The sequence below is a fragment of the Trichoderma evansii genome (assembly GCF_050947405.1).
Source record: "Trichoderma evansii strain SZMC 28006 chromosome Unknown GGI43scaffold_8, whole genome shotgun sequence".
NCBI classification, from domain to species: domain Eukaryota; kingdom Fungi; phylum Ascomycota; class Sordariomycetes; order Hypocreales; family Hypocreaceae; genus Trichoderma; species Trichoderma evansii.
The window spans coordinates 1,216,601-1,241,185 of NW_028145198.1; the positions used below are offsets into that span (position 1 = coordinate 1,216,601).

At 49.4% G+C, this 24,585-nt stretch overlaps 8 protein-coding genes across 8 annotated transcripts; 4 read left to right on the forward strand and 4 right to left on the reverse strand.

Annotated features, from left to right (window-relative positions):
* The first annotated feature begins 384 nt into the window (after positions 1–384).
* On the forward strand, positions 385–3,065 carry GGI43DRAFT_403836 (MFS transporter). Its single transcript, XM_083205840.1, has 5 exons — positions 385–1,148; positions 1,227–1,241; positions 1,303–1,704; positions 1,772–2,225; positions 2,300–3,065. The coding sequence occupies exons 1-5, from the start codon at positions 870–872 to the stop codon at positions 2,602–2,604; spliced, it is 1,455 nt and encodes a 484-aa protein (XP_083061443.1). The 5' UTR covers positions 385–869; the 3' UTR covers positions 2,605–3,065.
* GGI43DRAFT_366775 (uncharacterized protein) lies at positions 3,025–4,328 on the forward strand. The gene has a single exon (XM_083202476.1). It carries the CDS (start codon positions 3,121–3,123, stop codon positions 4,120–4,122), a length of 1,002 nt encoding a protein of 333 aa, XP_083061444.1. The 5' UTR covers positions 3,025–3,120; the 3' UTR covers positions 4,123–4,328.
* On the reverse strand, positions 4,313–5,259 carry GGI43DRAFT_366705 (uncharacterized protein). The gene is made up of 2 exons (XM_083202475.1): positions 5,091–5,259; positions 4,313–4,980 (listed from the first exon to the last, which is right to left on the reverse strand). The coding sequence occupies exons 1-2, from the start codon at positions 5,136–5,138 to the stop codon at positions 4,504–4,506; spliced, it is 525 nt and encodes a 174-aa protein (XP_083061445.1). The 5' UTR covers positions 5,139–5,259; the 3' UTR covers positions 4,313–4,503.
* Positions 5,260–8,685: 3,426 nt separating this feature from the next.
* On the reverse strand, positions 8,686–11,900 carry GGI43DRAFT_366699 (stress-activated map kinase interacting protein 1-domain-containing protein). Its single transcript, XM_083202474.1, has 3 exons — positions 11,621–11,900; positions 9,173–11,528; positions 8,686–8,969 (listed from the first exon to the last, which is right to left on the reverse strand). The coding sequence occupies exons 1-3, from the start codon at positions 11,641–11,643 to the stop codon at positions 8,850–8,852; spliced, it is 2,499 nt and encodes an 832-aa protein (XP_083061446.1). The 5' UTR covers positions 11,644–11,900; the 3' UTR covers positions 8,686–8,849.
* A 1-nt stretch (position 11,901) lies between these two features.
* GGI43DRAFT_366828 (mitotic checkpoint regulator, MAD2B-interacting-domain-containing protein) lies at positions 11,902–13,481 on the forward strand. The gene has a single exon (XM_083202477.1). It carries the CDS (start codon positions 12,080–12,082, stop codon positions 13,238–13,240), a length of 1,161 nt encoding a protein of 386 aa, XP_083061447.1. The 5' UTR covers positions 11,902–12,079; the 3' UTR covers positions 13,241–13,481.
* GGI43DRAFT_366697 (uncharacterized protein) lies at positions 13,393–15,271 on the reverse strand. The gene is made up of 2 exons (XM_083202473.1): positions 14,478–15,271; positions 13,393–14,415 (listed from the first exon to the last, which is right to left on the reverse strand). Exons 1-2 carry the CDS (start codon positions 15,116–15,118, stop codon positions 13,545–13,547), a joined length of 1,512 nt encoding a protein of 503 aa, XP_083061448.1. The 5' UTR covers positions 15,119–15,271; the 3' UTR covers positions 13,393–13,544.
* Positions 15,272–18,282: 3,011 nt separating this feature from the next.
* On the reverse strand, positions 18,283–20,701 carry GGI43DRAFT_403847 (GMC family oxidoreductase). Its single transcript, XM_083205841.1, has one exon. The coding sequence runs from the start codon at positions 20,262–20,264 to the stop codon at positions 18,513–18,515; it is 1,752 nt and encodes a 583-aa protein (XP_083061449.1). The 5' UTR covers positions 20,265–20,701; the 3' UTR covers positions 18,283–18,512.
* A 1,093-nt stretch (positions 20,702–21,794) lies between these two features.
* GGI43DRAFT_403850 (catalase) lies at positions 21,795–24,419 on the forward strand. The gene is made up of 11 exons (XM_083205842.1): positions 21,795–21,898; positions 22,001–22,133; positions 22,221–22,244; positions 22,313–22,523; positions 22,607–22,699; positions 22,780–22,787; positions 22,880–23,003; positions 23,083–23,370; positions 23,453–23,537; positions 23,629–24,042; positions 24,132–24,419. Exons 1-11 carry the CDS (start codon positions 21,871–21,873, stop codon positions 24,203–24,205), a joined length of 1,482 nt encoding a protein of 493 aa, XP_083061450.1. The 5' UTR covers positions 21,795–21,870; the 3' UTR covers positions 24,206–24,419.
* Positions 24,420–24,585: the final 166 nt, after the last annotated feature.

A 24,585-nucleotide genomic window follows, 5' to 3' on the forward strand; every position in this document is an offset into this window, starting at 1 on the left:
ATCCGTCTACAGCCATCTCTTCAAATGGCATTACAGACTGCCGGAGGCGGGGCTCCGCAGGGGAAAGATGGATCTAGTTGTATGTTGGAGATGCACCCCACAAAACCCAGAATAAAGGATGACTCTTAGAAGCTTAAAACTAGCACAGCCTCGTGGTTTTCGCTGGTGCTCGCGCTGCCCGACACTCCCCGAGCGGTCGACCAGGTACACAATGCAGTTACAGCTTCGGCAGATACAGGGCCTCGTCCCTCACATGATCTTACTTAAATGTTTAGATGTAACTTGATCAATTTATAGGAGACAATTGGGAGAGCATGTATCATGTTAGCTATCAGTCGACAAGCCCGTCCAATAAACCCCAATTTTCATGCTGCTCTATTAAGCGTTTTTTGCCTTTGGGATCTCCATCTACTAGCCACCCTTGCCTAGCCTATAGCTTAAAACCGGAATTACGTGCTGGATTTCTTATCAAGGCCTGCCCTTGGGACCGTGTCTAGCGAATCTGATCTTGACAAGCTTGCTCTATTACGTGAAAATAGGAAGCTCAGTTCAATCCATTGCAGAGCGGGAGGGCGCCGCTAACGGAGTCATCTCTGCTTGGTAATTGTTAGCCGGTGAGCAGAACGGGGTAAATCCGAGAGGGCGCTACTAGTCTAAATACCCGATTCACCGTATTTGCAGCAAAGCAACACATATCTCACACAACAACTGATCAAAATTGGAGCCAAGAGAAGATATCTGGCATCATCATCCGGTGTATTTATATGAGCTTTGGCCCTGGGGGAGCCATCGCTGAACCATTGAGTCTCTAAGACAACGTTTAGCAACTACAGTTAATTCCTGGCTGCTGCAGCCGCTCATCTTTGACAATGGCAACGTCTACAGCCACAGAGACTCTTCACACTACAGAGGACATTCCCTTGGAAGTCTTCCCGCCCCAAGCAGTCTTCAAAGGCGGCCGTGTCTCTGAGAAACCGTTTGAGAATGCTTCAATTCTCGAGCCTGCGCTCACACGCGAAGCCTCGACGCCTCCGGAAGACGCCTTTGAGGCAAAGGTGAAATGGAACTCGCCACCTATCAACAAGTACCGAGTCTTTTCCACCTTTTGGTCCTTTTTTGTTTTGGGAATGAATGATGGCTCATATGGTGTAAGTGCGATAAAAATTTTGATTGTGGCAGATGGTTCCAATGATTCTGTATATACAGATGCTAATCTCTCTCTATAGGCCCTAGTTCCTCAGGTATGACGCTCGGCGCTACGTCCTATCAAACCAGAATGAAAACACTAATGAATCATTTTAGCTGGAAACTCATTACAATCTCACTTACACCGTTGTGTCGCTCATCTTCTTGTCGCCATTCGTCGGATACACCATGGCGGCCTTTGTGAATAGTGCCCTGCATGTCCGTCTCGGCCAACGAGGCGTAGCCATGATCGCACCAGCATTCCGTCTGGTTCCCTATCTCGTTATTTCGTTCCACCCTCCATTTCCCGTCCTCATTGTCATGTATATCCTCGTTGGTTTCGGTAATGGCATCGTAGATGCTGCTTGGAGCGCCTGGATCGGCAACATGGCCAATTCGCACGAGGTATCAGGCATTCTGCAGGCCTGCTACGCTCTAGGAGCAACCGTCGCTCCCCTGATTGCTACAAGTATCAGCTCGCACGGACACGGTGGTTGGTGGACGTTCTATTACATCATGGTATGATGATTTCCTTCTATTTGCCAAGCAGTTGAGTAGCTCGGCGTTCTGACACTATTGTTTACAGGTCAGCGCCTCGGCACTCGAATTTGGTGCGTCCACTTCCACATTTTGGACTCAGACAGGTGCAGTATACCTAAGTGAAAACCCACACCAGAAGGCTGGTGGAGAAGGCTCATCAGGACGAACAAGGGAGGCGCTCAAGAACAAGCTCACTTGGTTTTTCTCCTTGTTCATCTTCTTGTATGTCGGTACCGAGGTCTCCATCGGAGGTTGGATTGTCGTCTTCATGACAAAGGTCCGTAACGCCTCTACACTTGCCGGTAGCGCCACGGCTACTGGATTCTGGGGTGGCATGACGGTAGGACGATTTATTCTAGGATTCGTCACTTCCCGGCTGGGCGGCTTTCGGGCTATGCTCTTGTATCTCGGGCTGGCTATCGTCATAGAGCTGGTCTTCTGGCTTGTTCCTAACATGGTAGTCACTGCTGTGGCATCCGCATTTTTGGGCATGATTTTGGGTATGCTGACCCTTCTTAATGCCTACTTCTTAAAACGATATCTATATATATACCTATACTAATATTCGTCATAGGACCCATCTATCCTACGGCAGTGGTGCTTATGACTACAGTTCTACCACGGTCTCTCCATATCAGTGCCATTGGATTTGCGACAGCCGTTGGAGGTTCTGGCTCAGCTGCTCTGCCTTTTGCTGTCGGTGCCATTGCGCAAGCAAAGGGCGTCAAGACACTGCAGCCCATCGTTCTCGCATCTTGTGTTGTAATGCTGACGGTATGGCTATTCCTGCAGCAGCATCGACCAAAAGACAAGGAGGAAGGTTTTAGTATGGCCATCTTCAAGCGGATGCGTGAGAGGGTCCAGAAGATGATTCGCTGAAATTAAACTCTTTGATGCGCCAAAAGATACAAGCAGTGGAAATTTTCACCAAGATATTGGTAGTACCGAGGCAGAATTCAGATGACCGGCGTGATTTGTCTCTTACATGTTGCAGAAGCTTTCACTTAGATGCTCTATTAGGTAGTATTTGAGTATCTCAGTATACCTATAGTAGGTGCTTGAAGAAAGGGCGTCATTCCAAATCAGCTCAAACTTTTATTTTCATTTATATATTACCACAGAAAAAATTTGCATCTATGTAAATAGACAACAAATCTCAATTTAACAGACATCTGTTTGGTTTGTTACTGCTTTTGCTATTTCGGGCGTACTATACGCGGAAGTGAAGTTGCTCCAGGGCAGTGAGAGGCCAAGGCTACAGGAGGTTATTTATAGTGCCCCCACACACACCCGTGGCCTGCTAGCCTGGCCAGCCCAGTTTTGTTTCCGCAGCTTTCAGCCTCTTCCATCTCCAACAACCAAGCTCTGCCTGGCTGTGAATATGGCGCCCCAACCATGAGCCAGGAGCCACAATCGCCAAAGAGGCGGCATATCCTTTCATCCATCAACCCAAGCAACCCGCCAGAGAGACACCAAAGAGATGACGCGCCGATAAGCTCTCCGGCAAATGACGTCAAGCCAGCCGCAGGCAATGATGGCGAAGACGCAAATATGGACACGACGAAGCCAAGGCGGTCGCGGCTGAAGCTGAAGGGCGAGAAGCGCCGTCACCGCTCTCGAAGCAAAGAAGATGAATCTGGCCACCGTCGACATCGTCATCGCAGCCATCGCGATCGCCATAGCCGTCGACGCCACCGCTCGCCCACGCCGCCCAATCCTCATGAGGCTCCGCCACTTGACACAGAGGCCGCTTTCCGCGAATCGCTGTTTGATGCCATGGCGGACGACGAAGGCGCTGCATATTGGGAGGGCGTCTATGGACAGCCCATTCACGTCTATTCAGACGAAAGAGTCGGGCCGGAAGGCGAACTCGAGAAGATGACGGATGAAGAGTACGCAGCGCACGTTCGGCAGAAGATGTGGGAAAAGACCAATGCAGGTCTGCTAGAAGAGAGGGCGCGGCGCGAGGAAGAGCGCAAAAGGAAGAAGGAAGAAGACAAGCAAAATCGCAAGCTACGGGAAGAAATGGATCGAAGCCTGCGCCGATCTGAAGAACGACGTCGGAGACGGCGCTGGGCTGATGGATGGGTTACATATACGCAGGCTTGGTCGAGTTGGGACGGCACTCTGGAAAAGATTGCCTGGCCTGTCTTGAGTGGGCAGCGAAAAGACGTTAATGAGGAGGCAGTTCGAGATTTTTTCATTTACGGCCTGGGACTGGAGGACATTGGAGAGAAGGAGTTTGCTACGAAGCTCAAAGAGGAGCGAGTGCGCTGGCATCCCGATAAGATACAACAGAGGCTAGGTGGACAGAGCGATGGCGACGTAATCAAAGACGTGACGGCGATTTTTCAAATCGTGGATAGGCTCTGGGGACAGACGGCGAAGAAATCTTGATGATTCTCGCTGTGGAGAATAGATACTGGTTTATAATGAGCAATAGCGAATGCTGGATGCTCTCACTGTCTCTTGTTTAGAGAGCATGTCACGGAATAAGGCATTCAGAATGAGATGTTTTATGCCAAGGTAAATCAAGACTTAATATTGAATTAAATTCACAGACTGATGCAGTCTCAGACTCGTTATTTCATAACTAAAAGGCACCCTTAACCAAGGCATGCCACAATACGCTCTCGTGAATTGGGGGGTATTTTGTCTTCCTCCTTTCCTTTACTGCGGTTCCTACACCACGCACATACAAATACGTATACTCATCCTTTCCCTTGGACCAAAATTTGGCTCCATAGAATACAAATACAACGAACATTTGCCAATCTCTTACATGTTGGCGAGGATAGCAGCTCCTCCCATCAGCGCACCCATGGCCATGTAGGCGGTCTGAGCAGGAGCAGCAGCAGCCGTTGACTTGCTGGAGGCGGCAGCGGCGGCCTCGCTAGTTGCTTGAGCGACAGACGCGCTGAGCTTGGCGATTTCGCTTCTATAAGAGGAGGCAGCCGAGCCGGTAGCGGTGGCAGCGACGCTGCTAAGGGAGCTGAAGAGTGAGCCGGCCTCGGAGGTGATGCTGGCGATGACCTTGGACGCATCGCTCTCACCGGTGTGGAGGATGGACTCGACGGCGCTGGCGATGGCGCTGCCCTTGGAGCGGCCCTCGTCGATGTTGGAGTGGATGCCGTCGATGAAGGTTGAGACCTTGTTCGCGGCACCGTCGATGAAGGTGGAGATGTCGTCGAAGAGGCCTGGGGCAGGAACTGGAGCTGGAGAGGGGGCGGGTGAAGGAGCTGGAGCTGGGTTGGCCTGTTTTGGAGGTTAGCTTTGTGTGGTTTACATGAATTGACATTGGGTAGTATAGATATATAGTTCATAGAACTAAGATGAAATAATGATGGAAGCTGATTGATACATACCTGAACAAGGGCAGCAGCCGCGAGGATGGCAATGTTGGAGAACTTCATGGTGAATGTGTGTGTTTGTGAAGGGTTGGTAGATGGAGAATTGAGAAAGTCGAGAGATGGGGTTGTTTTGTCTGCGTTTGCTGTGGCAGATAGATTAAAATAGATATCAAAAGAGATCTAGCTAGTAGCAAAAAGGTAAATGTGGAGAGGAAGCTTGAAATACAGAAAGACGAAACGAATGGGGAGAAGGGAAGACTTTATACAAGAGTGAAGATCAAGGGTGCTAAGGTTCTTGTGTCACATTTAATCTTGTTTTAGTCGTGGTAGGAATCTGGGCTTAGACTCGGGGGGGTCCCTTGGTGTGGAGGAGGTGAGAGACACCCAACCAAGGAAGCAAAAATAAACCCGTCCCAGCCACATGCTGTGCTGTGTGGTTTTGGCGTCACGTCCCCCAGTGAGGCAGCCCATTTTGTCTTGTTCTGCTGCTGTATCTGGGCTGATTTCCCATTTGCGAACAAGATTCAGGGCAGGGGTGGCTTGGACCCGTTAGTGGGGAGAGCCTTGGAGGATGAGAAACATGAAGATGAGACAGATTAGTCGGTCGTTAGTACGAAGTGTTAGTTTGCTAGTGGTAGCTGGTGGATCATGGCGCATGCAAAGCAATATGGGGCGGGTCTGCTGTTTTGTTTGCTTGTTCTTTTGCCCTCGCTCGCTGTATATTATTTCATAGAATTAAGCGACCAAGATTGAGTATTACTCCTGCGTGGCTAGTGCTTGTGTGTGCTGCGTGGCGGCAACGAATCCTCCATGATGACGTCTGGGTTTTGTGATTGGCGAGGCGGCGATCCTTTCTGCTTCATGTGTGCGACAGATGAGGTATGTCCCAAGTAGATGGCACTAGCGTCGGCCAAAGTGGTAGCCAAAGCCATGCTGAAATACACGGGGTTTTGCTTCTGCTTGCTTCATCATCTTCTGGAAGAGAATGTAACAAGGAGAAGATGAAAATGCTACGATGATTAAGCAGCATCTATTATCGTGCAGCCAAAATAGCAGGTACCAGGCCTGCCACTGTAACAGCGTGCGTTGCGTTGCGCGTCCAGCGTGGGAGGCTCGTAATGAATCAACTAATATAGGCAATAAGGGGGGCCGCAGGCACATGCGGCTAACAAACGCCCTGCCGGCACAGTAATATCTGGGCAGGTACGTGCCGCCAAAGTACCGGATTTTTGACAGGGGGTGGGAAAAGCCGCCAAAAAAAAGCCAAGTCCAGCACACGTAGGAGCCAAGCCTCCCCCAAGAAAACCAGGGAGAGGGAGAGGGAAGAAGGGCCAGGGCTGGAATAGAGGGTGTGAATGCTGCCCAACCACCGCCACCTGTTTTGAGAAATGGAGGAGAATAGTATGCGATGATGGTATTTTTTATGTCTTGTCCGGTTTTTATTTCCTAAAGAATAGGCGGGAGGATCGAAGTCGGGCGGCTGGTAAAGCAGTAGCCTGGGATCGAGAGCCTAATTCTAGGTGCATTGCATAGGTACGTAGCTACATGAAGATGCGAAGAAACAGATAGCATGGTTTGGAGTAAGTAACAGGTGACACAAACGCACTGTGTTTATTGGATAGAGTTACATCGAGGAGGATTCCAGAGGTTTGCGCCGTGCAGGTCAACGAGCTTCAGGAAGGATTTCGAAAGATCCAGGGCTAATGCTATTATAGAATCAGCCTTTTGGAGGAAAGATAACCGCCAGGAGCCCACAGACTTGATGAAAATATGCAAGCTACATACAATGATCTCGTTGTTGGGCTGACTGGGGAGATGACCTGTATGGCATGTTTAAGCCCAACTACAATTCTGCTTTCTGTTGCTTGGTGCATATCTGCGTCTAACGATGTGTTGGCCGATGGAGTTTCTTCTGCCCGCTACGACGAGGTGCACTCAGCCGTATTCATGGCCCCCTCTTCTTCTCAGGAAAATAAAATAGCTAGAATGTGCTATATTTGGTTTCAATTGTTTATTAGTGATATGAACAGAGTTCATAGACCGATGTGAGATTCTTCAGAGTCTGATTACATATAGGGAGTATATTCTACGTTTGTATTACTATATGCTCAAGCAGTGAAGCTAAATCTGTAAGGTGATTTAATGCCCAACGCTTGTTTATTCTTCTAAAAGAATAGATTGTGTGATTAGTAAATAAAATAAGAATGCCAACCCACGAGTTTGACAAGTATAGAGATTCTATCTTTGAAATTGGAGGTAAGGCAGATTACATATCATCGTGACAATACGCCTTGTTGCACCAACCTTGGATAATAAAGGGGGAGAAGAGGACCAACGACTCAATCATACAATATACAATTGTACTACCACGGGCAGAGCAAATTGCATGTCTCGTATTTCGTAATTGCACAGGTAGGACAGGGCAAAGATTACTCGCAGTGGCGGTATTGCTGCAATATACTTGTCGTGCCACGTCCATTACGCTACATCCAAAACTAAGACATTTTGTCTCCCAGCCAAGGAATTAAAGAAGAATAATGGCGCATGAGTGATACATCAACCTCCCTTTGGTGTTGCATGTATCCGTGCTCACCGCTCGTCCTCCCGCTTGGCGTCATAGAATGTAAAGATGTCGAACCAACCACCACCACCTGGGAGCTATCTCGGCCGCTATTATGCTCAAGTCCGCATCTCTTCGCCGCCTCGGAGATTTTGCCGAGACATTGGGGCTTTTCCTAGCCGGCTGTCTCCGATATCATTCTGTTGTCATTCCGCAGTAATGCAGCTCGGGTTTCGCCTTGCCGTTTCTCGGCCCCCTGCTTAAGGATACCTGTAGTAATAGTGAAGCATTTAACACAGAACACGTCAGACATGTCCCTCTTCTATGCAGGAGCTAACATTACTCGCTGGTGGGCATCTGTATATATGTAACTGGGGGAAATGATAAGAAGAATAAGCAGAGAATTAGGCTACGATCAAGAATAGTGGTCGTTGGATGTAAGAACATCCAAGAAACAATCAAAGATTTCCCAAATGGGACCATAATTTCCGCTGTAGCCAATCTCAATATAAAGCGCATCTGCTCCATTGCTTTAGGCAAAATGGGTATCAGTCCTCCCTAATAAATTATCAGCCCTAGCTTTGCCGATCAAACGGCATTCGTCAATCTCAATATCTCATTTGGCAAATGTCTTCATTCTAACCACTTGTAATAATATGTTCATTAGTAACCATTATAGGAAAAACCATGCGCTCGCCATCCTACAGCCACTCTTCGTCTCAACCCATGCGTATCCCAGTGCCAAGCTGCATCACGTCGGAATTATTCCTAGGATCGACAAAGCCCCAGATGTCATCAGATTCATCCCCAATTCATCCCCTGTCGTGCGTAATACCGGTACACTATGCGGTACCTACAGCAAATGTATCTCGCATCTCAGCCCCTAGAAAAAAAAACTCCGGCCCTTGTTAGGCTGCTCCACAGCGGCTGGGTGCGCTGCTAGCATCCCCATCGTGACATTTTGCTAAGTCTCCGGCATGCAGCCTCAGCCACACGTCGTCACTTTCACGATAAGGATCTTTCTTCATCACGGAACGCGTGTACATTTTGCCTCGCTCGGGCATCTGACTCGTAATAAGAAAAAAAAATCAAGGCCATTCATATACACAATTGTAAAAGAAAGCAAAACAATGATTGGCTGCATATGTCGCCTTCACAGCCCGCATCCAAACTCAATTCCAGCGCCCGCTCCACACTTCCAAGTACGCGCAAGCTCAGACCTCTCTATAAGGTGAAATGCCCTTCTTCAGCTCTGCCACTATCTCGGCAGCTTCATCAGCTCCTCGAGCCTCAAAATCGTAGCGTTTGCTCTCTGTGGCTTTGTAAACAACAAGCTATTTTTGGCACGGTTAGCCTCATCCCAGAACTCTGGTCCAAAATAAAAAGAAGAATAAACGTGACAACGAGGCTGAGCTTGCCACCCGCAACACAACTCCACCATGCGGGGAGCTTGTTATGCCACAGCTGAAACTCAAGAAGGACAAGGAAAAAAGAGAAGAATTTTGAGAAAGCTTAAAATCATTTTGGCACTACTCACCTTGACGTTGGTTGGGTGCTTTCGAGGCACCTTGCACCCGATCACGTTGCTGAAGTGCACCGTCGTCGTCTTGCCTCCACCCTCCTGCATGGCTTTGCCTCCGGAAGCCGGCACAATGTGGATGTACTCGCCATCAATCACCAAGACTCGTTCACTCATGCCCACAATTCGCATTGGCTGCTTGCGCCACACCGTATACCGCTTGTAGTTGGCGCTGGGGAGCTCATCAGGCTGGATGACCTCGCGTGCCAGCGGATGAGAGCCAGGTGTATACGTCTTCTTGTGGCCCCTTCGTGGTGGCTGAGGCCCTTCCAGCATTGCTACCATCTTCGGTGACGAGGTTCCCAGAGAGCCCGTTGTGGCTAGCGGGCCGTCTGTCGCAAACCGACGTCGGTATAGTTCTAGATCCGTCACATTTCCTATCGATGATACTGGCCGGTCTAGCATTACCAGCGCTCCGGACCCGGGCAGCTTCAGTACGTGGTTCGCCTTGTCAAGATTCCTCTTGCGGCATACTTGATCCAATACTTCAGCTAGGTACGTGTCGGTGGTGATGTCAAGCGTGACCATTTGACCGGCTGCCACGTCAGACGACATAATGAAGATCCGTAGTAGCTTCTGCTGGCCTCGTATCGCGTTGGATACCGTAGCACGTGTCTGAGGAGCATCTGCCAGGAGCACATTTGGTCGGTACGCTGTATTCAAAATCGGATTTGGTCGCGGATGATCCGACTGTGGAGGCGAGAAGATGCCGAAGTTGACATTGCCATTTCCATTGGCATTTTCGACCTTGGGTGTTTCAGCCTTGGGTGATACTGCCTCCTCCGGGATACTATCTTGAGCCGGCTGTGCTTCTTCCTCTTCGTCTTCCTGTGGAGTTAATTTTTGGTTTGCCTCATACTCTGATTCCGTAGCGGCAACGATTGCAAACTCGTCGTAGACTTTTGAATTAGATCTGCCTCGTCCACCGCCTCGCATATGTGCGTTGTTGACGGTAGTGGCCGATGTGAGAGGCTTTGTCCGGTCAAACGGTGGGAAATCGTCGTCCACCTCGCCCCCTTCTTCTACCATTCTGAGCGTATACCAGTTGATATTGCGCTTCTTGGGAGCTATAGGCGGCTCTCTCTTCTCTTCGTTATATCGATACAACCCCAGACCTATCAGATCAGCTATTGTGACCGCCCTCTCCACTCCCTGGCCACTCTGCACTCTGGGTCGAATAACCACTTCCAAGTACTTGCTGGGAGTATTGGAAAATGCCGCGTAGATTCGAATAGAAATAGCCCCCTGCGTTCCCTCTCCGTTGAGATGCGCAAATTTTTGAAAGGGTACGCTGGACTTGTACCGCTTAGCCTTTATGGCGGCGGAGAGTAGACTTTGGGGTTGGACCACGCTGAGAGGTCGGACAATGCTCATTGGGCGCGGAGGCGGCAACGCATTGAAAACAGACGGCATTGCATGTGCCTGAGATATTTGAACAGACTGTCGTCTGGTAAAGTTCCTGGGAGGTGTGCCTACTACTTGTCGAGTAGGGGACGCATTCATGGGGGCATTCATGGGGTTGTTCTCCACAACGTCGAGGATCGAGGCCTCGTCAATGCTTGCAACATACTCCGATATATCCGATGCCTCGTCAGAATCGTCTTCGTCTTCATCGTGTAGAGGGTCCGCGATCTGTACGCCTGGTGAGGGCTCTTCGTTGATCTTATCTTGCATCCTCATCGCCCTCGTCGCCGCTCGTGCAGCCTCCCTATGTCTATACGCAACCGGCATGTCGAACTCATTCTCGGAGGATACCTCGCTGCTAGTCACGGTGTCTCGTCGCGGTCGTCCTGGAAAGATGTTGAGCGAAGATTGGGAACCTCGCCTGGGGGCTCGAGGAGAAGTATTCATCGGTGGGATGTGAGAGGCTTGGCCGGGTGAGGACCCGGCACGGTGCCTCACAGGCATCTTGGCGAATTTGATCTGCTGTGCCGCCCGGTGTTCAGATTCATCATCACTCTCGTCGCTAAAGTCGCTGCTGTCCTCTTCTTCCATCTGCTCTCGGCGCCTGCGCCTCTTGGTTGCGGCTCCCGGGCCCATGGTGTCGGCCCCCCCACCAGTAAGCAGACCGCCATCTTCGTAGCCATCTTCCAATGTCAGGCCAGCCTGTCGCGGCGCTTGGAAATATTCTGAAGCAATTGCCGTGGGTATCGGCGGAGAATGTGTCCGCTTGACATGTGACGAGTTTGGTCGCCAGCCAGCTGACTTGAATGGTGCGGTATTGATGCTGCTGTCGTTGACAGTGATGAGTCGCTCGCCCACGCCGTCGGCGATTTCGTTGAGATAGCCAGTGCGAAGCTGGTATGTGACAAGCCTGAAGTACCAAGCACAGTTAGTTGGACGAGTGGCCTATGCGCCAATAGGGTCGGCAAGCAACATCGTCACCCAGGGAACTTGCAAACTCACTCTTCTAGCTGAATGAGAGACATGTTGAAGATGGCTTATTGGAGGAAACGGGCGGGTTGTAGAGGTTATTTCGAGCTGATGAGCGTATTCATAGGGTTGATATTGGCATTTACTGGCATGCCACTAATCGCTCACATGTTTCCTCGTCATAAAGTTTGGCTCGATGGAGGCGCAAAGTCAAGCAAAGCCAGAGGACGATGATGCTGTTGCTAGCAGCTTGCCGTGGGGTAGCATTAAAAGGGTCTCGACACTAATAGATAAGATATGAGCTGGACCCCTGCTTTAGCGCATCAACCGCTAACATTTGCGCTACTGTATCCACCTACCGAACTCACGTCAGAGTCTTTGATCGTCACTTTTTTTGGCTTCTACATATAATTGTCACGTCAGAGCTTGGCCCGTCGCCTGACCATACAATACATCCAACCCGTCCTCGCATTTCGAATTTCTTACTGCATAATGGGCCTCGTCGATTACTCCGACTCCGAGTCCTCAGATGTTGAGGTCGACGCGCTGCAGCCTGCTGCGAAGGCTGCTGCGCCAAAGAAACCTGCATTCCAAAAAGTCGTCGACCGGTCGAATCCAGGCAAAATCGTCCTCAACCTACCTCAAGTTTCCACCTCTAGCGATGCAAGTGCAGAGAATAGCAATGAACCTCCAGCAAAACGTGCGCGCACTGGCGGAGGCGGCCTCTTCGCCGGTTTCAGCTCGTTTCTTCCTCCGCCCAAAAACGCTGGGAAGCCAATACTGAGCAAATCTACGAGTCGACCGGGCATCAACCTCAAAACCAGTGCAGAAAAGGGATTCAGCCGAGATGAAGAACCTTCAAGTAGCTCTAATAGCAACGCCGATGGCGCATCGGGGGGTCTGAGCTTGCCACCTCCTAAACGACCAGCCGAACCATCAATACCAGATACAATGAAGCCTGCGGAAGAAGTCAAACTCATGGGGAAGCCATTAATGTTCAAGCCCCTGTCAGTTGCTCGGAATATGAAGAAGAGGCCCATCAAGAGTACAGCAACCCAAGCTTCCACAGCATCAACATCGAAACCAGTAGCTTCGACCCAGGAATCAGTATCAGCAAAGCCTGAACCGGCGCCAGCCCCGGCGCCACCCCCGAAAAAGACGTCGCTCTTCTCCATGCACGTCGAGGAAGAATCAGCTCCAACAGCGGTACCAGCAGGAGGAGCATATGAGCCACTCTTTGAAACGGGCGAGGCTATGAACCCATACGGCCTGGACGCCTATTCTCAGCAAATGAACAATGGCAAGACAGCTGCTGCTTCAATAGACACAAGAGCAGAATCATTAGACAATGTTGCCGATGACTTGAATCTTTCTGCGGCAGCGAGACGGGAATTGTTTGGAAGAGGAGGAGGAGATAAACAAATGGCAAAGAAGGTTATCAACTTCAACATGGACCGAGAATATCAACACAACGAAGAGCTCAGAGCCGCTGGCGAGCAGCAGACGCACAATCCCGTTCGCGCCATACACAGCGGCAAGCACAGCCTACAACAGCTGGTACGGAATGTTTCCTCTCAGCGTGACGCTCTGGAAGACAGCTTTGCCAAAGGCAAAAACAACAGGCGAGAAGCTTCAAGTCGTTACGGATGGTAATGAGTTTAACGTGATAAATGCACTGAGATGCTGGTCAAAACTACATTTACAAATAATTTGTATTTTTTTTTCATGCGTATGTGCGAAATTTCTAATAATATACCCTCCCGTTTTGCCACCCAATAACGCCGATTCACCTCGCTTCCTAGGATGAAAATAGTAGAAACTTATAGAATGTAACAACAGAAAGTGTCTGAAAGGAAAGTTAGGAATCGAAGAAAAAATGGGATATTAAAGAAAGATGAGAAAAGAAAAAAAAAGTCATGTGCCACATTCACTCAATACAATATCTTCATAAATGGCATCAAAACGTTTCAACCGCTGCTGTTTTCCCTATTTGCAGGCCATTGCCGCCCATGAGGAAACCCCATTCTCCGCGTGTAACGGGCGATATGTCATCGTATCCGTGGGGAGTCATGGGTCCTACAGCCGGTGAATGCATGTCTTGGTTCGGGCTGAGCATCTGGTCAATAGTGAGCCGGCTATTCCACATGGCAGCTGGGGGCTGATCCACGGGTCGTGCGGTATGGGCTTCGTCCTCTGAGTCCTCGTCTTCCTTGGGTACCTCGTCTCCTAGGTCCAGATACTTGGATTTGGCAGGAAAGTCGGTTTGCAGCTTCAAGGTAAGGCCGATTCTGCGAGGGGTTGGTGGTCTGACAAAGGATACAGCCGTTACAGCGACCCCTATAATGTCATCGTCTAGGATGGTGCTCGAAGGGCTAAGACTTCCGTCTTCCCAATCTTCGAATTTGCTTTTCGGTGGCAGATCGAGGACGAATGGCTTGGTTACTACTTCTGGTACCATGCCGGTGATGCCTCCTATCTGGTCATATCCGCCGTATGCTCTTCGATACATGCGGTCGAGATCAATGATGGCCGAGTTGCTGACACTGAGCCAATCGTATGATCTATGGAGGTCTGATCTGGTTACTCGACGGCCATTGTGGGCCAGGACATATCGGCGCAGCTCGTCAACGGCGTCTTCCAGCATAAGTGCGGAGCCTGTCTTGGAGTAGCTTGATAGAGCGCTCTTGATGCTGTACAATCGATCGAGCGTCAGCAGAGTCAAGCCGTCTGACGAGAAAAGGATCTCGTTTTGGACGATGGAGCTGTGGCAGAGCTGGGTTGCAAGCTCACGGGTGCTCGGGCTTGTAAAGGGTACAAGCCATCCGCTCCTGAATACGCATTTGCTTGTCAATACATGAAGTCATATTCTGTAACCATGTTGTGCGCTTACCCGACGCCAAACTTATTCCCCGCTTTGATGAGAGTGCTTTTCAGTATCTTCTCGGTTCGCGGGGATAAGTCGCCAGAATAAAAGCAACGAAGCCCCGTGCAATTCGGGGTTGGCGGTCCGTTGCTATCAGTGGTCGTCAGTGATGAGGCCGTGGACGGCGTCATCGGCGGTGGAGACAAAGGCGTGGTGGGCGAGAGCGGCCATCGAAACCTGGGACTCGGCAACTCTGTGGTTGTGATGGGACGTGAGATGGGAGGCAGGGGACTCCTCGGGCTTTGAGCTGAGCGGCCTGATCCAACGACGTGCTGTGAAGCGGATCGCATGAAATGCTTCAAAGCTACGACAGGACTAGACAATCCTAGGCGACTACTGCCAGTGCTGCCACCAGTGAGTGGAGGGGACAGAGGCGTTCCAGGTGTTCTAGGAGTTCCAGGCGTTCTAGGCGTTGAGGAAGAGACTGTGTTGGTGTTGAGCAGCTGGTAGTCTCTGCGGACGATAATGAGCGTAAGGTGGACAGCCTTTTTCGCAAGCCGGCTAGACGTATACTCGAGGACTGGAACAAGATGGGGGGGGGTATGGTGAGCGTCGAGGACGGATGGGCCCGCCTCGAGAGGAGAGGAAATCTTGTCCTTGAGCGCCATGGTAACTCATCAATGAAGGACAGTATGTACGAAGGGAATCGACAATGCTCGCTGGAAATGAGAGAGAATAATAGTTCCAAGATATGCCTCAACCCGGCTCACTTTGTCGTTCGTCATTCCCCTCACAAAACAGAATCATGAAAACAAAAGCGAGTTGTTAGTGATGCTGCCCGCCGCCGCCCGGGACCGACGTCGTGGAAAAGAGAGAGTGAACAAGATCAAAAGCGGATCCTGGTGAAGTTATATCGATTTCCTTGTGTCTCCCCTCCAGATCGCGGCACATGCTAGAAGCAGGTACAGGCATACAATGTCACCTGAAGAAGGGCCCCAGAAGCCAAAGTCTATGGAGCCTCCAGATTTCCCACGCGAACAGAGTTATTTTGAGATGTTGAAACGGCACGCTAGGCCGGCCCATGCATTACGGCCGGCGCGTAAAAGGCTCGCAGGCAGACTAGCCAGGTGTGTTGCCCCATTGCTTTCACTTTTACTGCGACTTACAGAGCATGTCTATTTCCCAGGTGGTCCTAGGGCCTACTATTGTTTACATGGATTTTCTATTATCGTCTGTCTGCGGCCGGTATCGAGAGTTTCCCCATCAAGCGCCATGCAGAGAGCCATGAAACTGATGTGTTTGGTGACGGCCCCGCTGCGGGAGTGGAGTGTGCCGAATCTGACCCCGGAACGAGGAACGTTGAATGGGCATGATTGAGTGAGTGCATCTGACTGTGCTCAAACGAAACTGTCTGTGCTTGAAGACAAGAACAAGGGGCAACACTTTTCGGTGTCAATTCGCAAAGTGAAGCAAGCTGAAGGAGGGGACTGAAGGATGTGTGACCCCCAAACAAAGGAAGCCAAGAGATTTTTGCCAACGCAGCAATTGATTTTCAGTGCTGAACCAACGTGCAGAATCAAGAAATGTGACAGATGATGGAATTTCTGTGCTACTCTCCCCCTTGTCACCTACATGAGGTGGGGAGAGCGACATCTGATTCGCCAGTCGCGTCACATTGGGCGCCTAAAGAAGGATGTTTATTTTTAAACCAATGTGCTCTGGACGGCTATTGGCCAGATGAGGGGGCTTTTTGTGAAGAAAAGCACGAAAGCCCTTGCAATAAGCGCAAGGGCAAGGTTTTTGCTAGTAAAAGTTTGGGAAAATGCTGTTTTCAACGACTGCTGGAATCAATATTATCGTGCGAGATTTTGATGCAATGTAACAGAGGACGCAGATCTGGCTGCAGATTTCGGATGTGATTTCATGGAGACTGTTACCGCTTTTTTTTTATAAAAATAGAACGGAATTTATGCTGCCCCTTGTTTTGAAGTGATTGATATCTTCCGAGCGACAAGAGGGATTTGCTGTTTTGGGGGTTTTAATTAAAGAATGCAGGAAGAAGGAATAGAAGGAGGAGAATAGATTTGAATTAGTAAAAAGAAGGGGCTGGGATGTGGATTTCTTTTTGAGTGCATTGTTTCTGCATGAGAAGGAAGAGTCTAAATCGTCACCCGTTGTAGATCGCCCGCTTGTTGTTGCTTGTCTGTCGGGTTGTGTGAGAAAAGCGGGAGATGCACCTCCGTCTTGGCAAAAGCTTGAATGATACTTTTTTCATCACTCCAGCAACTAGGAAAATATTGAATACCAACCTCCTGTATAATGCACTCATAAAAGTTTAATGTCTGGTTTCCTAGACAATTGTAATAAAATTATTTGTGTAACTTTGGACAATATTCGCAAGTTTCCTAGCAACATAAGGAGGGGTTTGCTCGGCATTTTCACATGCATGTCTAGGAGCAGATTGCAGAATAACGCGGAACCCAGAAATGAACATGTGCATATGCAATGAAACTCAGACTACTAGTAGTATGAAGAGATTAGCGCAATTGGCATGTGCTCGTTGTATATTTTTGCGTGCCGGTGGCATCTCGAGATCCTCGGTGTCTTGCAAATCTCCTGTAGGTTAGGTAGTACCGTATTACCTCGCTTTTTTCGACGATAAATATAAGCGGGTAGCAGGGGATGTACCTTGCTGGTTGAATACTACTAGACTATAGAGGGAAAGGTCCATCTAGGTACCGGTACCTTTAATTTGTCAGATTTATCGTCGAAAAAGCGAGGTCGAAAAAGCGAGTTCGCGATACAACTCCCTCACTTTTTCGACGATAAATCTGACGGTTAGTAGCCAGTGAAGTATCTTCTTCTTATTTTACATATAAAATCTCATATATATTATGAAGAAGGTACTTCAAACGCTACCGAATTTATCGTCGAAAAAGCGAGGGAGTTGTATCGCGAACTCGCTTTTTCGACCTCGCTTTTTCGACCTCGCTTTTTCGACGATAAATCTGACAAATTAAAGGTACCGGTACCTAGATGGACCTTTCCCTCTATAGTCTAGTAGTATTCAACCAGGAAAGGTACTTCCACAATACCCATTTATATCTATCGTCGAAAAAAGCGAGGTAATACGGTATTACGTGAGGAAGCTGACAGAGATATGTGCATAAAGATACTGTCTAGATGACGAAAACATAATTCGGTATATCGTGATTCACCTAATTATGTTTAGTATTAATCCATTGGTTAACAGCAGCTATTTTTTACTCTGTTTTTTCTTGTTATTTGGATGTTCGATGAACTGGTGGTGATTTGAGCTGTCGAGAGTGGCATAGAGGGGTAGTAGTAGAAATGAATAATAATTGATTATTCGCCACCTACGGAGGTACTCTAGGATGCTCGGAGGCGAGTATCGAAAACGGTATTTGCAAAGTGAAAATAGAGATATGAATTAAAAACTAAAAATCTATTATAAAGAGCTATATGGCGGATATTAGCTAGGTATGCTCTTGTGCAGTTGGACAGCGCAATTGGAGAGTTGTGTGCTTGCAAACTCCCTATTCTTTTGAGATCCGCCTCACTGGGTAATGATGACAATATGCCTAAGGAATAGTATAATCTAACTTAGTTAACAATCGCTCTCTATCTAGTTTATAATGAAAACAATCTCTTTCCTTTACTGGTAGTAAAGAACCAAGATCTATTTTTTAGTTGTGTCGAGTCAGTGATTATTGTTCAAAGCCCCTTAATCGTTCCAGCTGAACATTTCAAAAAAGCTACTCTGTTGTAGTGGATATATTCACTGTAGTGTATACAAGTGTGGATCATTAGGTTTTTATGCATCATCTCAATTAATAAACTAACTCGCTGCAAACGATATAATTACAAATATGAAATCCATCGCATCCATCACATGAGAGGGGTATCTCCATTAGTGGTGTGGTGCGGTGCATCCTTTGTCCTCCGTTTGTTTCCCAAAAAACCCTCAGTAAAAATCAATAGTTGGAAAATCTGAATGAGTGTGTGAGCTATCCAAGAGTTGGGGGGTGTATATAGTTTGCTTTAGTACAGGTCCTTGTGCTCAGCCTTGATCAAGTCAGCACCCTTCTCGCCAATCATGTAGACAGAGTTCTGGATACGGCAGTCGGGAATGACAGGCATGATGGAGGCATCAATGACTCGCAGGTTCTTAACACCGTGGACCTTGAGGGCCGGGTCGACGACACCCTGCTCAATGTTCTTGGACAGACGAGCACTGCCGCAAGGGTGGAAGGCAGTCTGGCATCGGTCGAGGACGACGCGGCGCATCTCCTCGTCGTTGTCGAGGGGCATGTCCCAGGGGTACTCGTCGACAACGAGGTCCTTGAAGCCCTCACCCTTGGTCAGGAGGTCGTAGCTGAAGCGGATACCCTCGCGCATGGCGATGATGTCGAGCTCGCTCTCGAAGAAGTTCAGGTTGATGCCGGGGTTGTCAAGGTAGCTGTTACCAGTGAGAGTAACCTCACCAGGCTTGGAGATGGGGCGGACCAGGTCGACGACGACGGTGGTGTGGGCACCGACCTTGGGAACGGGGTAATGCCACTGGAAGGCGCTGCCGAAGATGGACACGAAGTCGAGCTCGAAGTGGGGTTGGCCATCAGGGCAGAGGGGGTCCTTGCCACCGTTTGCTGCGACGGCCTTGCTGTAGATGGGATCCTTGGCGAGGTACTTGTCGATGCGAGGGAAGCCAACCATCTCGAGGAAGCCAGAGCCGACGGGGCCCGAGTGGTCCTTGGCGTAGGCGGCGTGGGCCTGGGCGTTCAGCTCGTTCTTGCGAAGGATGGTGTTGTCCATGCCGAACTCGTCCTTAACACGAAGGACGAATGGCACAGCGGGGTGATCAATCAGGTTCTGGCCGACGTGGCGGGAGTCGACAATGCACTCAATGTTGTGCTTGGCCAGCTCGCGGGCAGGGCCGATACCGCTGAGCATGAGCAGCTTGGGGGACTCGTAGACACCCTGGGAGAGGATGACTTCGCGGTCGGCGTAGAAGCTGAGCTCCTGGCCATCGCGGAGGACGACAGTGACTCCGCTGCAAGTGCGAGAAGCATAGTCGATGATGAGCTTCTTGGACATGGCCTCGGTAAGGACAGTGATGTTGGGCTTGTTCTTCAGGAACAGGAAGCTACCGTTACGGCGGCCCTTGTAGATGGTATCGGCACAGTGGTACAGACCAATCATCTCACCATCGTAGATGTTCTCAGTCAGGGGTTCGCCCATGGAGACCCAAGCCTTGGTAAGGGCATCACGGAAAGGAGCCATTTCAGGGAGGAGCTCCGCGTGGGAGACATTGATGGGGCCGCCGGTACCAATCTTAGCGAGCTCAGGGTCGTAGAGGCCCTCGTCGTCATGGTAGGTGACAGACTTTCGCAGATAGGGAACGAGGGGGTCCCAGGTCCACTCCTCGCCACCGTATTCAGCCCACATGTCAAAGGTGGGCTTGCATCCGGGGATCCAAGTGAAGTAGTTGAGAGAGGAGCTACCACCGAGGATCTTGCCACGGGTGTTGGGCTTCTCGATACGCTCGTAGTCATCTCGCTTAACAACTGTGGTCTTGTAGGCCCAGTCGTGCTTGCTGCCTCGCAGGTTCATGGCATTGGAGGGGGTCATGACCTCATTGAGTTGCTCGGGGTTGGCAACGCCAGCCTCGACAATGAGGATGCGGACATTGGGGTTCTCAGCGAGACGACCAGCGACAGTGTTACCAGCAGTGCCTCCACCGACAACGATGAAATCGAAGTGGTCATTGGTGTTGACGGGAACAGTGATAGGCATGATGAATAGTGTGTTGGGGGTTTCAATAAGTTGAGGTTATTGGTTGGTCAAGTTTGAAGTTCAGGAAGTGAGTTATGAAGTCACTGTTTAACTTGTATCACGATATATGATATTGATGTGAGATATGATTGATTGTTGATGTTGGTGTTATTGAAAAGATGAATTGTTGAATTGGTTGTGTGAGTGATGCTTTGTTGTGATGATGATGAAGATATTTCGATTTAAGGCCGTCCATCGTCTCCCTCTTATATCTTTCTTGAGGCCATCATTTACGAGCTGGCCCGCCTCGGCCGCTCGGTGTCGACTAGAAAAAGCCTCCCTGCATCCTGTAGCCGAAGTTTCGCAAGTCGTCATGGTGGCAAAGCTTTACCCGAGCTCAACAGCTCTAGCCCGCACTCCTGCATGAAGCTCCAAGCTTTTCCCGTGCCCGACTTCCCAGTAAATGAAAACGTCAAAGACAAGAAGAAGCCGAACTGCGCAAGCTTCCAACGAGGCTAGACCGAAACGCTCCACAGCAAGGCTGAGCGCCCGTTTCTCGGCATCAAGCCACAGCCAAAAGCCGCAGTGGAGCCCAGCCTCAGCCGGCCTGTGGGGACATTCCGACAGCCATTCGCGGACAGTGACTGGCCTACGTCACTTTGAGCGTTTCCCGCCTTGTCATTGGTCGTTAATCCCTGTCAGTCTCACGGCGGTTCGGCGTGCGTGTCGGCGGAGCCCATCCGGAGACTGGTCGAGCCCCAATCACAGGCGGCAGCTGTCATGTCCAAAACTTTTACTATTGCGCGGCTGCAATTGGCTCGGCGATAGTCTTGCACACTGGGCTCGACGGCCGTGCTAGACATTGCCGAACTCCGAATCCAGAAGGAGTTAATTCCCTCGCTTGCGTCTATCGCACACCCCCTGGCTCCTGTTCAGCTCGCTAAACGCAAGATTGATTGATATCACGGGGATGCCGGGCGTCGTGATGGATCCCATCAAGATCGCGCATGTCAGCTGGAGGCATCTTGATAGGATAAAGACGGCATGCAAGGATTTTGACACTACGGGCTTTAGGCGGCATTAGTTGAAAAATGGATGAAACCTTCGTGCTGCGGGTGGCGAAGACGAAGTATACAACTTCATCAAGTATACATGATCGTTGGGCATCAAGACAGCAAAGAAAATCAACATCTCCGTTGGCATGAATCCAAAGATTTGGTTCGGTATGTACCTTCTGAGGTGGCTTAGAGACTGTTTGAGCCGCATGTACCCTGTGTGGATGGCTTCGGATGGAACTCGGGGTCGGAAATCGGGTAAGCTTTTGGCTGCGTCATTGGAAAATTTGATATCAAGACTAACACGAAAACTGTAGAGTATAGTATAGAGTACAGCATAATAGCAGATAGTATACTAGATGGAGCGTGTAGACTTGAGTGAAATACAAATGCCGAGAAATTACGAGGCAAAGGGATGGATAGGAGGTGCTTAGGAGGCCTTGTAACAAGTATATCAATCCAATCATCCCCAGACACATTGCCAAATCTAAATCATCCTCCATCCTCACTACAACCCTCCATCCTATTACTTGGTCTAAGACTATCTCTTGATACCATCCTCACATTTCATAATGTCTTCATTCTACACCAGTGCTGAGGGTATGCCACCCACCCATTGCTTCACTACCCATCCAATCAACCCCCTTTTCCCGTCTGATAACAGAGTGAAAATCATTCGACTTACATAATTACCACACTTAGGTTGCCCATACCCCAATCCTACTACCAGCGTACAAGTCCGCAATGGCCCCGGCGTTGGCGGACTTGTGCTGCTCCAGGACACACAGCTGATTGAGACGCTGGCCCACTTTAACCGCGAAAGAATTCCTGAACGGTATGAAATAGACTTGCACACAAGTGTTTTAACTCGATTTTTGACTTTCAGAACACCACTAACATGTTGATTATTCTCTCTTACTAGTGTTGTCCATGCCAAAGCCGCTGGGTAAGCCGATCCACACACATGAAATGCACAATATATCATCTCAAATAATTAACATATACGGTTAATAGCGCTTATGGTGAATTCGAATGTACACATGACTGCTCAGACATTACCTCTGCCAGCTTCCTCAACACCATCGGCAAGAAGTCTGATGTGCTCCTCCGTATCTCTACTGTCGGCCCCGAGCGAGGCTCTGCCGACACCACTCGAGATGTCCACGGATGGGGAATGAAGATTTACACGGACGAAGGCAACCAGGACTTTGTCTGCAACAACATTGTGAGTTCTTTATGCCAATCGCCCCCCACTACGCTGCAGGGGGTGGAGGATTTGTGTGAGACTTGCTAACGCGTGAGCCTTAGCCCGTCTTCTTTGTTAGGGACCCCATCAAGTTCCCTTCGCTTAACCGCTCTCACAAGCGCAATCCTCAAACTAACTTGGCCGACTCGGACATGGTACGTGGCAGATTATCATTAGTAGTTCCACTGTTAGATACGAGAGACAACGCTAACATGTATATCTTTTTTCTTCTTAGTTCTGGGAGTAAGTACCCTTTTTTTTGAAAAAAATATGCACCAACTGTCGAAAAAAGAGGAGAAAATTTGAACTGCATGTCTAACAAGATGGTGTTACAGCTTCCACCTGGGCAACCCTGAAGGTATCCACGCACTTATGCACCTCTTCAACGACCGTGGCACCCCAGCCTCGCTGCGTCACATCAACGCGTACAGCGGCCACACGTACAAGTTCACCAAAGAGGTAAAGACCTTCCCCGCCTCTTACCAACTTGTTTATGCAGGGAGTATCCATCTAAACTAATGATTTCAAATACAAACAGGACGGCAGCTTCAAGTATGTCAAGCTCCACCTCAAGGCCCAGGGCGGCACCAAGAACTTCGACGCCCAAACCGCCACAAAGGTGTCCGGCGAAAACCCCGACTTCCATACCCAGGACCTCTTTGAGGCTATTGAGCAGGGCAACTACCCCAAGTGGGATGTCTTTGTCCAGGTTATGGATCCCAAGGATGCGGAGACGTATAAGTGGAACATCTTCGACATGACCAAGGTTTGGCCTCACAAGGACTACCCGCTGCGCCAGATTGGTCGGTTGACCATGAACCGCAACGTAAGTTACATTCACCCCCTCTCTATCCTATACTCTATTCGTGATGGGAAAAGAGCTATTTTTTTCTAACCGAAGCAAATAGCCCCAAAACTACTTTACCGATATCGAGCAGGCTGCCTTTTCACCATCCACTATGGTGCCCGGCATTGCCCCTTCTGCGGATCCTAGTATGTCTCTACTCTATCTCCCATATTTCGGCAGATGCAAAATTGGGAAAAAAAAGTCTTACTAACTGAAAATTTTCTTCTCTCGAAATAGTCCTGCAAGCCCGCATGTTCGCTTACCCCGATGCTGCCCGATACCGTCTGGGAGTCAACTACCAACAACTTCCCACCAACAAGCCCAAGGTCCCAGTCTACGCCCCTTACCAGCGTGATGGTTACATGAACTTCTCAGACAACTACGGTGCCGACCCCAACTATGTCAACGCCTCGCTCAAGCCCACGACTTTGAAGAACGCTGGCAAGGTCTCCTCTACAATCACAGAACACGAGAAGTGGGTTGGTGAGGTGAGCAGTTTCACCAGCCAGATGGCCCCTGAGGACTATGAACAGGCTACCGCCCTGTGGCACGTCCTTGGACAGCAGGAGGGTCACCAGGCCAGATTCATTGACAACCTTGCTGGTCACTTGTCTGGTGCTAAGAATGCCACTATCCGAAGCCGAGTCTATGGTGAGCCTTATTCTACCCTATTCTACTTGATAACAATCTATCTTGTCCCTCTTCAGCTTTTGAATTTTTTGCTAATGCATTGTCGATAGAGTACTTCTCATACGTCGACAAGGATCTCGGCGCTCGTCTCGCCCAAGTTACCGAAGCCAAAGTTGCTGCATAAATTGCCCATGGCTTATGATGGGCGCTTATAGTAAGACTTACGAGGATCTCTATTTTATATACATATCAGATTCTTAGTATACATGTTAGTACGCAACGCCACATTTTGACGGCGAAAACATATTCCCCTTAAAGAATGACGATAGTATTAGCAAAAAAATAGAATAACATGTTATAAAAAGCAGTTGCATAATTTCTTTGATTTCCTACATGCTCATTACGCGTCCAACAGTTTCAACCACTTATTTGCTCATACATACACATATCCCCTATAAGAGACTGTATAAGAAGTTGCAGGGTACATGATAAGAGCCCCGCTGACCAAAATCCACCTTCCCATTGGCCGCCCGAATCTCGGAAAGCCTTCGGATGCGTTAACTG